Below are 13,916 nucleotides of genomic sequence, written 5' to 3' on the forward strand. Positions count from 1 at the left end.
AATTTCTTAAGAAAAATGCTACTTTTAACATTTGTAGAGTGAGTACTTGGTCATTGCTAAACATATTTGCAAAACAATGCATGTCAGATCTCACATATAGGTGAAGCTCTACCTTTGGAGCCTGTATTTTTTAAGGGTGTCGCATAAGGGTCTACCCAATGGAAAGAGTTCGGGACTTTGCCCTTTGAGAGTTGAAAAAAAGACTGACTCCAATATATATGAAAGTTAAGTACTTAACCTTAATGCTGTAAGAATGGAACCCTCCTCTGTGATGACATTATCCACCTACCACACCTTATCTGAGATTTTCTTGTGTGTGTGTCTTATATGTGTATGATATATTTTCTTTATACAGGTACCTCATATCTGGGGAGGGTGAGCTGTATTATATTATGGGATACATAGATGTACTAAACAGCATGGAAAAGTTTGGAATGTCAAGCAGTCCTGGTGCCTGCAGGCTTACTCTTATGAGTTATACAGAATGACCCCTGTCCTACAGATCTACCTTTGTGGTCATTGCACAAGTTAAATTTACCAGTCAAAGTTCTTGAAATAAATATTCACTAAAACAGTGCTGTGAAGTTCCTACTTACTCACAATCTACATATAAAATTTCCTGAGGTGCTACAAAGAAATTTTTATAGTTACATAAAAGGGGATGGGGCACTCCACATCCTGACTGTAAGAATCTTAGTATAGTTACATCATTTTTGTCAAGTGCAAAATTCGGTGTTTTGGGTTTGGTAAACCACAAGTTGGTTAATTGTTTGTCGGTGGTCTCTAAAATACCTTGGCCAGATAAATAATTCTAAAACAAACTTTGTCTGCCTTAAAGGAAAAAAAAATAAAAGTGATGTTGTACTGTTAAACTTTCAAAACTTCTGGAAAAGATGGGTATGTTCTATTTGAAAAAAAAAGAAAAACTGAGAAAAAAGGAACTATTATTGATTTTAAGACTGGGATCTGAGAAAGCTGATGGAAGAATGTAAACAATGAAGGTAGGTTGATAAAATATTCAACTCATGAAAAAAATCAGTTAGAAAGTGTAATGATTCTTTCAGTACATCTAGAAGGTTTTAGTCTGCTAGTTATTAATACTATTAAAATATGTGTTTATGAAAATACTGAGTCTTCGCTTACATTTAAACTATAGTCTGTATGTTAGTTAAATGAAATGGAGTAGTGCAGATGCAAAATATTTGTGTAAATGAAGTAGGGATGTCATCTTTTAGGTATTTTTATTCAAAGGCCTTTTGTTTTAAACCCTTTAAAATAAAACATATACAAACCTCGTATTTTACATTAATACAATTCAACAGCTGGGGCTTAATCATATAATCACACACTTGCATTCAAGCAAGATATACATCACACCATATCCTTGACCAATCCCTACATTTTAGAAACTGAATATTCATTTTAAATCAAAGAGAAGGATTTAAATGAAACTAAAGTTCGCATTGCTTGTACCTGGAAAATGTAACATGAATTTGCTTCACTGTATTCTTTTAGACAATGTTTAAAGCTGCAAGAATATCAGTAAGAAATTAGGAGGAAGAAGGTGTTTTATGTCTGTGTTGTCTGTTCACTCAAAAAAGTGGCCATCCCAGAGCTGGTGGCAAGTTATGTAGGTATTCTCTGCACTGATTCCTGGTGGGAAATGGGGACATTTCATTGAGGGGGTGAGGTTCAAGAAGGAGAATGGGTGGTGGGTATGGCTGAGTGGAAGAGGGACAAACATGGAGGTCTCCATTGCAAAGTCACCAAAACTACCACATTTGGAGAGAGAAGTTATGGGAAGAGCGAAACAGAAACCATCCAGGCAGAATGGTGACAGTCAAAACACCCAGGATACTCTTAGGTTCCATGACCAGCTACAGCTAAATTGGAGGAAGTTCAGGGGGGGGGGTCAGAATAGCTGTTAGGATGGCCATAGTATGATGCAGAGACCCACAAAAAAAAAAAAAATTAAAAATAACCAATTAAATGAATAAATAATAAAAACATCAATCTTAATCAGGTTTGACTAACACAAGATTTAAAAACTGTATTTATTTATTTTTATTTTTTAATTATTTGTATTTGTTTAATGAGATAGTGAACAGATCTCACTGATCCATTTTCACACACAGCTGGGATAAATAGGATCACATAGGAAATGAACAAAACAACTTAGAGCATTTTTCTTAAAGAAGCCTCCCTGATCTTTCTCACCAATAACATACCATACATTTAAAAGCTACTGTTTGGTTCTCCTTATTATGATAGAAAGACACTGGCAATTTATAGAATCCTACTCTTTGGTTCTCCTTGTCCTAACAGTGGGACACCACTGATTCATATTTCACTCCTGTGCCATGATTATTTGTTTCTGATTACCTGCAGGAATGATGGCAAATGGGCATGAGTCAATGTGCTCAATGGCGGATGGGCCTAAGTCAAAGCACTCATGCTTCGTATGTGTAGTATGTAGTGACAAGTGGAGAGTTTCAGTCCTTCTGGTTGTATAAGTAGTGCTTCACCACAGTGCCCAGTATTCACAGCTATCGCTATCACACCACACATTTTTCCTTTCAAACACTGTGCTGTCTTTTTGGTATCCATCAGACAACCAGTTCTGAGTGCACTCACCTTTTATTTCAGATGTTGGTGGACATAAGGGGCGATGTGTTGTGCATGCTTGATCTATATCTACCTGAAAGGATTGCCCTGGGTGTGTGAACGGTGCCACTTTATTGTGCCTCTTGTCCTTTATACTTTACATCTTTCTTATTACTATAAATTGTCACTAGTCTTGCGCACTTGGATTGCACTTATCTGCATTGACTGCATTGCACAGTTATGTCCTGCTATTTGCCTATCATTCTTTAAGTAAACAATCTGTGCGTATTCTGCAAACATTGCAGCCTTTGCAATCAGCCTTCAAATGTCTATGGACATTTTTGCATATATCACTTTCTGCATTAAAGGTCTTGTCACACATGACTGCTTACATGTTTGTGCTAGAGTCTCACCCTAACAGTTGTGCTCTATTTGTATTTGACTTGCACTGTGGCAGTATACAGGACACTGATAACACAACAGCACACTGCAGCACAGCTCTTATGCTTAAGTTCATAGCTTTGTAATTTTTAATAGGCAGGAGGTCTAGGTGATTATTAAGAAGACTAGTCAATGATACTTAGCAGACTTCAGCAAAAGAGATAGCAGTTTTGGTTTTGGACACTTCTGACAAGGCTTGTTCTAAGGTGATTGTGGGGAAGGGTAGTTTGAAGACCAGTCGGTGCAGCACATGACTAAATGGTCAGAGTGAAATTAGAGTTGACTTTGTTAGCTAGGATATCTGCAGTGGTCTCTGAATGACAATAACTAGTACCATACCATTAGACAACTTGTTGCAGTATAGAAGTTGCTTTTTAGTTCCTAATTCACTTTAAAAATGCCTTGTTATAGTCCTTCAAAGAGTTAGTTAGTTCATATCTTGTTCTGCACTTTAAAAGGGTGTATGCATGATCCTTAATGCCTAGATTTATGTCCTTTTCATGACAGGAGGAAGGGAATTTATAATACATAAGAAGAAATTTTTCCTCATATTATAAAATGAGTTTATGCCAATAATGCTATTGTAAGACAGAAAGGCAAATGCATTAATACAGCAGTTTCAGCATGAGAAGAATTATGGGTTATTTAGCAGTTTTGACTACAAGCTAAAAGTTAACATTTCCTGGTGAAAGGGTAAGGACATTAGCATTTCTTCTTCATGTATTCCCTGATTGATAAGAGGTTGATTATGGAGTCATTTCTAAATATAGTACAGAATTAATAGTCTTGGTGGAGCTAATTCTAAGGAAGAAGATAACATGCTCATGGTCAGGCTTGAACAGAGATGAGCCAGTAATGGTGGGGTGCACACTGCAGCAAAATGAACTCAAGAAGGTTGGCACCCTAGTGCAGAAGATGAAAATTTGGTCCAAGAAATTGATCAGAACAAATTTTATGAGCCATTATGCATATTTGCTATTTGTTGTGTAAGTTTACCATTTGATGCCCAAGACTGTTTGTTCTTTTGGGTTTAATAAGTTTAGATGTCAACTTATATATGTATCATGGTCAACAGGGTCTATATTATATCACTGACTGCTTAGTTTGCCAAACGCCTAAATGTCGACAGCTAAGGGTCGAAAACTTGCAATGTCGAACGGTCAGTTAAGCGAATTCTTTCATAGGGAAAGAATTCGCTTGGCCATTATTGGGAATTTGCCCTTTCCTCAAAGTAGAGCAATCTCGGAGTTGGCATATTTAGTTAGGGGGGTGTGGAGGAACAGCCCCCCCCACATCAGGTGGTGTGGGGGGGTGAAGCCCCCCAGTTTTTTATGGCTTGGAAGTTTATGTTAATTTGGCATGGTCAAGCAAATTCTTTCCCGATAAAAGGATTTGCTTACTTGGCCATTTGACATTGTAAGTTTTCAACCCTTAGCTGTTGACATTTAAGTGTTCGACAAGTGAAGCAATCGATGATATAATATAGACCCGGTCAGCAGGGGATAATGATGGGTACTTGTAATAAGCAATAATGATAAAATCAGTCATATGTAATCTCACCTGGATTTCTAGGAGTCCTAGGTTGCTATCATTTTGGACTTGGTGGTAGATAATGGGATTGTCGATGAATATGGATGTACCCCAATAGTTCCTAGAAGGTTTCAACAAATGACAATCACAATATCTGTCTAAGGAGTGAATGTTTTCAGTACACAGCAGCCACAGTTCAGTAGTTAGGGGGTGGGGTATAAGGTCAGGAAAGCCTCAGGCTTGATCACTTTTTATTTAGACTCCTAATGTGTGTTACAGAACATACCAATTCTATCCCATACTGTTGTATTATATATTGTAGACTCTTCTGTCCCATACTGTGGTATTATACATTGTGGACTCTTCTGTCCCATACTGTGGTATTATACATTGTGGACTCTTCTCTGTAACACACGAGTGATTGCTCCTTGGTACTAATGACCTGTGGTGATATTTACAGTGTTCATTACATTCCATGCTGCCTGTGGCTTAGAACCTTTACTAGCTACCATGTTTACCAGCTGACTGAGTCTATCATGCTGCACCTTGTACAACTCCATTATTTTATTCACGAATCCCATCTTTGAGGGTTTATATCCATATTTATAATGTATTTTTACTCCACTGTAAGTTAGTCCACATTGCAAAGTTTATGTGTACTGACTATAAGTAGTGTTATGAAGTCAGAATATGAAATGATCTTTATGTGCTCCCCCCTCCAAAAAAAGCCTGTGACTTCTTTCACATTTAGACAGCATTTCTAGTTGCATCTTCTACATATAACACAGCAGTGCAGGCACTTCAGACAAAACTTTCCAGGTGTGAACTTCATGTGATTTATACCAACCATTTAGTCTAATTCTAGGACTCCATGAAGCAATGTATTTTATAAACAGCTGTAATACAAAACAGTTTCTCATATTTTACTTTTCTGAGCACTTACATGGTAAAATTAGTGATGAAGGATGTTTTAGGTATAGTTACTTCAAAGGCAACACTTTGTGAACGCTGAGCTCTGTTGGAAACTTTGGTACGGATCACAGTGTGTGCAAATCGAGAAGTAACGAAGGACTGAACTTTGTAGTTATGAACAATAATCTGGTCACCAGTCTGCACCTGTTAGGAAACATAAGATTTGGTCATTGAGCTGATAACACATTTTTTTTACTTCAGTCTAGATTATGCTGAACAGATTTCCGAGAATAATGCTGTTAAATACGTTATCAGACATTAGTGTATGTTACTTGAATGTGTAAGTCAGTTCTACAGCTGTGTTATGATTGTCAGATTGCTCCGCACACAAAAAAGCTATCAGGTATGACATTTTAGAAGCTGTTACCTTAATGTCACACAAGATCAGTGAGTATGTTTCTGCCAAAAAGAGTAATTTATCCATTTTTTAAAGCAAGTTATTTCTTCATTAGGCAAACAACTACAGACTTTGTTTATTCTCTGAGTTACATTGGAAAATAAATTTGTTTTGTTGCCTACTGATAATAGGGTCTGCAATTTGGTTTTCATATGGCATGCATTTTGTGGGACATGTGCATGTCTGCCCTGTGTCCATGTTGGTTTAATTGATTGCTTTGTTTTCATTACACATTCCAAAGACATGCCATGCATGAAGTTGTGATTTATGTTACCCATAACTGTGTACAGTGTACCAATATTACATTTATTACTTGTACATTTTAGCACCAGGTATTATAATAATCTATAAACATTTTTATAAATTACTACTGATTCAATTATACCCTTTAAATAATCCCTTCTCTATAAATCTTGTCAAATTGGTTACCTTCTGTGGAAAAAATACATCTGCTGATTACTGCCAGTACAGACCTTTAAACTACAATAGGGACTCAGAAATCTGATTCTTTATTTACAATGATGTGAGTCACTGAGTTATTACTTAACCAAAGCTTTACTCCTTAACAGGTAACATCAGCTCAACAAAACTTTGATGCAGATAAAACCACAAACCTGATATGACAGACAAAGAAGTGTGCCACCTAATATCAGTGCTCAAAGTAACTGAGATAACAGGCAACGCAGTTTACAGCCCCAGACAGTCCTCTATTTACTTGTTTTTTTTACCATACAAAAAAACTAATAAACCTCTTTTTCCTTAAGCAGGTTATATTCTCTCACAATAGACTGACCCCCAGCTGTTAATCTGTTCCATGAACAAGGTGCAACAAAGAAAGAAGTTTAAAATAGAAAACAAAATAATAGTTCTTGAAATGACTGCCATCCAATTTTTTTTTGGATGAGTAGGGAGGCAGGCATAATTTCCACATAGGATTAATATATATTTTGTCTTCTCAGTTTATTGAGAACTACAGCTTTGTCAGCTTTGAGCATTACATTTTGGCTACAACTTACATTTTTCGAGAATAAAATAAATAAATTCCTTCTTTAAACATTAGTTTTGTTTATGCCATCTTTAGATAAAAAAGTTGAAAAAAAATTTAAGATACACCTCAAAGCATAAAAACTCTATGATGCCTGGAAGCCTATTAGCCCCTTAGACCCCTGTCCTAAATTAGTTATTACCTCTATTCTTATTATAGTGCAGTCATGGCCAGTAACAGTATGTTAAAAGGATGGAAGGAAAAGCTAATAACTTAGACAACTGATGAAAGAGCAAGTAGAAAGTAATCTGTCTGGAAGATGTGGGACTAGGACGGGGGGGGAACAATGGAGTGTCAGGGGGGTATAAGGGGGACCACTGAATAACAGAGAACTGATAGAGTCCTTTGTCAAGGTTTAGATTTCACCTAAAGTTGACTTTGTCGATTGAAATCAGATAGGTGTGTTATTAGATAACTGAGGCAGTTTGCAGCTGAAAGTGAATGACCCCATTTGTTGTTTCATCATAGCTAAATGATCACTGATGTGTAGTAATAGCAACTCACCCCACTTCATTTAATGTCATACATTCAGTTGCTTCCTATACCCAACCCTTTGCTTTAAAGTACCTAGTCACCATTGCCTTCCAAAAAGTATCTTAAATCAGAAAGTGATATAGGACAGCTGGCAGTTATATATAAATATGACATGCCATTAAAGTGCACAAGCATCAAAATGCAACATGCCATTGAAGTGCACGAGCATCAAAATGCAACATGCCATTGAAGTGCACGAGCATCAAAATGCAACATGCCATTGAAGTGCATGAGCATCAAAATGCAACATGCCATTGAAGTGCACGAGCATCAAAATGCAACATGCCATTGAAGTGCACGAGCATCAAAATGCAACATGCCGTTGAAGTGCATGAGCATCAAAATGCAACATGCCATTGAAGTGCACGAGCATCAAAATGCAACATGCCATTGAAGTGCATGAGCATCAAAATGCAACATGCCATTGAAGTGCACGAGCATCAAAATGCAACATGCCATTGAAGTGCACGAGCATCAAAATGCAACATGCCGTTGAAGTGCACGAGCATCAAAATGCAACATGCCATTGAAGTGCACGAGCATCAAAATGCAACATGCCATTGAAGTGCACGAGCATCAAAATGCAACATGCCATTGAAGTGCACGAGCATCAAAATGCAACATGCCATTGAAGTGCACGAGCATCAAAATGCAACATGCCATTGAAGTGCACAAGCATCAAGATGCAACATGCCATTGAACTGCATGAGTATCAAAATGCAACATGCCATTGAAGTGCACGAGCGTCAAAATGCAACATGCCATTGAAGTGAGCGAGCATCAAAATGCAACATGCCATTGAAGTGCACAAGCATCAAAATGCAATGAATTGATGCCAGCACTTTGAAAACAAACTTATTTAACAAAAAAAAAGATCAAACCCCAAATGATCGAAAAAATGAATGCCAAGGGTTTCTTTTTCTCATTGCTTAACCAATACCTTAAGTTTATATGAATATTGGATATTGGTACTGTTAGGAAAATGTGTTTTCTTAAGTTAGCCTACATGGTTATGGTTAAGGGCAGGGTGAGTACCTGAGTTAGAGTTAGCACATATGAGTAAGGTGGCCAAGGAGGCTTCTATTGAACTAATCAGACATTAGTTCAGTTTAACAGTAGAAATATTACATGTGTAACTGGTAATTGAGTATAAAGAAGTGGGGAATCTTCACATTGTTTGAATTTATACAAAAATATGGGAGTAATATAGGGTGATTCAATGCTTCTGGCAAATAATGATTGGGTAACAACATGGGAAACCATCTTATTTATTTTAAACATAACAGCATTGAGGAACATCAGAGAATGCATTTAGGATATCATTATTCACCTCCTAAAAATAACTCTAAGAAATTAAAAATATCTAGTCACAGATTGTGATAATATAATGCACACATTTCCACAGTTACTGAGATATGGAAAAGCAGTTATTGAGATACAGAAAAGAGGGCAGCCACTAACGTATGTATTCTGCCAGACCTGCAGGCTGGCTAAGCACGAGAGAAGAAGAAGTGGCATATAGCACATTATGTTGTCCATCTATAAATGTCAAAGGAATGCTTCTTACAATTATTAAAGTAAATTCTTCGGCCTTCAAAAGATCTTCAGGTACTCTACTACTATACACGTGGAATTTTCTGGAGTGTTTTACAACTGCAAATTAGTATGCATTTTGTAATGATGAATGGCTTTAACATCCTTATATGAAATTAGACACCCAAAACATAAGCACATACTACAATAAAAATAAATGCTTATGATATTGAAACAAAAATAAAATAGCCTTACTGTAGGGAATTGTATTCTATTAATATACTTGTCACTTTATGGAGATATCACGTAGAGATCCCAAAATCAGAGATGATTTTATCAAAAGTGGTTGAGAAGACCTGTATTTTTACTAGATTTGTCCTGGAAATATATACATTTTTTGGCATTTGGAGATTATTTTACTTAAATAGGGCTGACAAAATGGAAGAAATATTGAGCAAGAGTACTGTTTTAACTCTATAAGCATACAACACTTAAGCGTTAAAGAATATGCACAATCATTTTCAGTTTATGAATACTTACCTAAATAAATAGTGTTAATAACATGTTTTACAGCTGAGGAAAAAACTGCCTATATATATATATATATATATATATATACATACATACATATATATACATACATATATAAACAATAAACAAGAATTCTTTTGGAGGGCTTTTGTGCTCACACCCTCACTTTTTCAAATGATAAGGACTAAAACATGTAGAGTACATATGTACATACAAGTAAGTTAAAACTGAAAGGGATATAATATGTTAAAGGATAAACAAAGCAAAGAGTGGCATTGTTCACAGGTAAGCATGGAAAGTTGTGAGTCACTTACTTTTTCTCTACCTCCCCCCCAAAAAAATGTTGCTTTTGCAGAGCAAATTTATTTTTTTCTGTTTTGCACAACCAGCAAGAGTGCATCAGCAACTGTGCCCTTGCATCATAAAATTAATTGACTTAAGGAAATGGTTAAAAGACATGAAAACAAAATAAGTTGCACAAACATGTCTAAACTTTAGAAGCATGTCAGTAACCTGTGTGTCAGAAACTCAGTAAGATAACCCTAAAGAGTGGTTAGCATGTAATGATTAACCAGTCAGCAACATTTTAATTTCAGTAACATGCCCAAACAGACAAGGTGTACCTGTTCTTCTTCTTCTTCCTCCTCCTCTTCTTCAAAATCAGGTATATCTCTCTTTGAAAGAAAACAGAAATTGCAATTTACTATAACAAGTTAAGAGGCACATATCAACACACATCAAACCATTAATATAAAATGTGGACTGTGATATACCTGAAAGGTATCATATGTCTCAAAAGTGTTCAGTGAAAAACTGCAATGTGTGAGGCTGCAGAAATACCTTTTAAATGTTTAAAATGTTATGCTGCAATGTAACCCCTGTATAACAACATGGAAAATCAAAGACTGTTTTTTAATACTGCAGAGTGATAACTGACATGTTTTTGATGTACTGGCCATCCAAATATGAACAGTAAGACTGACAACATTTTGGGTGTTTTGACTTATTTAGGTTCGTATTGACAGACATGGATGCAGACACTAAAATAATATTAATACTGATGCAATTAATCTTTTGTTTTAATATAGTACAACTTAGAGTAATTTATGCAATGAAAAATGATAACGTTTAGGTTACTGCTTGCTAGCAGAACATCCCCGCCCACACACACACACATATGCACATACACACGCATACACACACACACACACACACACACACACACACACACACACACACACACACACACACACACACACACACACACACACACACACACACACACACACACACACACACACACACACACATATACATACACACACACACACACACACACACACACACGCACACACACACACATGCACACACCTATACAGAAACATATGTGCACACTCATAGATTCACAAAACGTATGGAAAATAATGACCGCATATTTTCAAAGTGAATATTTCTTAACAAATGAATTCAAGAAACATAAAAGTGCATTAAGTAGAATGGCCTTATCAAATTACTACACTAGAATAAATGTACTTAGGGACTACCTACTGCAATGTGGATGCATAATAAAAACAGTGTAGTCGGATGTGCTATTACAAGTGAAAGGCTTCAACCAGAATGCTTTGTGCCAGGCCACAATGAAGCCTTGGAATGTGTTACTGAGCTTATAACATGAATTCACTTAAGCTACACAATCACAAGCAAATGCTGTTTGTATGTGAAATTATTTTCAGAAGTATGTTAGATTTTTACTGCTGTCTCTGTTTTGTTTATTATTTTTGTCAGCATGCTTATATTTCTTCTGTCTTCTGTTTCCTTTTCTTTAGTGAGAGAATTTCAGTATAGGCTGGCAGACTTCATATGATTCTAGCAGCAATGAACATAATCATGGCCAGTAGTCTGCAGTATCTTATGCTACCTCACGGTGTCGGGTATCCAACTGTCCAAGGATTTTCTTCCTCTGTGATGCAGCATCATGCTGTCATTTTATTTTTAAGATATTTGATATAGTCATATGGTTCTGATCAGGTAAAAAATATTACTGCCAATATATGTACTTCAATCATAATTTTGGACTTCTTTTATCCATCTCATGAAAGTATAACATGGTACGATAGGGAACAGAAATATGGGGCAATGATAATTTAACTTGTTTATTTGGTAACAAGATAAATATATTTCTTCATTTTAGACCAGATCTAGGTCACAGGGACAAGGGTAAATGTAGCACTGGAATGCAGAGGTAGGTCAAAGAAGAAAGTTCAGCATGTATTGTTTTGGGAGGTGGGTGGGAACAAGATTATCCAAAGAAAACACAAGCACAGGGCAAACATGCAAACAGCATGCAGACAGCAACTGAAACTTAGGATTCAACTCTGGACTTTGGAACTGTAAGACAGAAACTTAACTTATTAGCCAGTGTACTGTCCAATAGGAAACTAACATTTCTCAGGATTAAAATACCAAGAGACAAGTGGTCCCACAATATTAAGAAAAAAAAAACTGAGTCAGAGGCACCAAGTTTATTCTTTATAGGTACTTCTGTTAGCTTACACTTTACTGTAGAGAACTGAGGCTATGAACTGCGAGCAAGCTTCACTGTGTAGTCTTGAGTTTGGTTCTTTCAGTATCTCTTTGTGCTCTGTGTGACTCTAAGTAAGCCAAAGGTCTTGTCACCTTTAAAAATGAGGCACTTGTATCTATTGTGTTGACCCTTTTAATAAATAGCAAAATAAATAGCTCAATGCTTATATAAAATTACTCAAGCTCTTACATTCTGTAATTAAGAATGTGATATTTTAGTGCGTTTGCAATTACCAAACATCATGCATAAATCAGCACATTTGAGAATGTACTGTGGGGTGTCAGTAATCAATGTTGCCCAGTGCTGTAAGCATTGAAATGTTACAACCTTCTTCCCAAACTCATTATTCCACCCTATTAAAGTATCCATTTAGGAAGCCAATAACTAGAAATGCAACATTGGCAATATTTGAATAACCTTTGGAATCTATAATTGTCTGGGTCTTGTTTATAGTCTTACCTGTAATTTAACCCCTGTGAAAAAAATTGTTAGATAACCATCAGCACCACATATCAGCCCTGTTCCCAATTTTTTTATTATTATGTGAGATCTACAGGCTTGTTTAGGTGGCTTGGTGCTTGATTATCAGCATCCCTGTCACTAGCCGCCATGCTTATGAAAGAGCAAGTCCCACATGTAGGAGAACCAGTGCATTTGAGGATCAGTTGTGCCAGACAGTATTTACTTATATCCACACTTACATGGTTAAATCTATTTTTAAAAGCACTGACAGCACTCCATGCAATGTACTGCTTTCCTAAAAGAAAATGCACATTAGTCACTTTGCTCACAAGAAGCATGACTACCGATCCAGCCAGACACTAAAAATACAAGTGCAAGAAGTCCTCACAGTGGTGCCTAGACTGTCATTATTATGACACGCACACACACACACACACACACACACACACACACACACACACACACACACACACACACACACACACATTTCTCTCTGTTGTATATAGGTGCATACATGTTTACTGGGATATTGCACTTGTCAATACAGACCAATTATCGGCAGAACATGGGTGAGGAAATTTTACACACAACTAATATCGTCATAGCAAGATATTTGCATGTTTAATTGATGTGAGCAAGAAAATACAATGAGAAAACTAGAAATGCTTCAAGTTAATATAAGAGTACATATGATGTTGAAGAGATGTGGTCTGATGAAGCGGCAAAACCTGTCACGAAAGCGCTTACCATTAAAAGTATTTTTTTGGATACTGGCTGTAGTTTGGTTCTGCTATATTTTATACTACATTGTTTTTATTGGTTAGTGGAACCATTTGCTTGCACCACATTCTATTTTTCCATTCAAGAGATGATTTATTGAAATTAATTAAAACTCAATATTTAGATTGTTTATTGAAATCCAAGGAATGTATTTTACAAATAATATCTCCATAATAATAGACTTGTTTTGTCTGAATGCTTCTTCAGTATGAAAGATCCCATTCAGTAATACCCAGATTCATTGTAAAATGTTACTCATGTAATCACTTAATTACTGTCTACACATTTAAAAACATCTCTGCCTGTATCATACAGGTATAGTACAAAAAAAACGGAGACACATAAATACCATATGTTACATATGGACATCAGTATAGTTATTACTAAACCATTCGCCTAAATGTGTGCCTCACATTTTTGTTGTTGTTATTATTATTGTTATTATTATAATTTTTCACAAATAATGCATCTTTTCCCAAATTTCAATGAAACCTTCTTGCATG

The 13,916-nt window shown here is 36.1% G+C and overlaps 1 protein-coding gene across 2 annotated transcripts in view; it reads right to left on the reverse strand.

Annotated features, from left to right (window-relative positions):
• Positions 1-13,916, reverse strand: part of ITIH2 (inter-alpha-trypsin inhibitor heavy chain 2) — a 519,026-nt gene that overhangs the window by 433,010 nt on the left and 72,100 nt on the right. For both annotated transcript variants that reach the window (XM_044088359.1, XM_044088358.1), the window contains exons 3-4: positions 10,211-10,261; positions 5,519-5,691 (exon numbers count right to left, since the gene is read on the reverse strand). In XM_044088359.1, coding sequence (XP_043944294.1) covers positions 5,519-5,691; positions 10,211-10,261 — 224 coding nt within the window. The remainder of the gene's footprint in view (positions 1-5,518; positions 5,692-10,210; positions 10,262-13,916) is intronic.

Source organism: Protopterus annectens, chromosome 11.part0 (genome assembly GCF_019279795.1).
Source record: "Protopterus annectens isolate FY-2018-M chromosome 11.part0, PAN1.0, whole genome shotgun sequence".
NCBI lineage: Eukaryota > Metazoa > Chordata > Ceratodontiformes > Protopteridae > Protopterus > Protopterus annectens.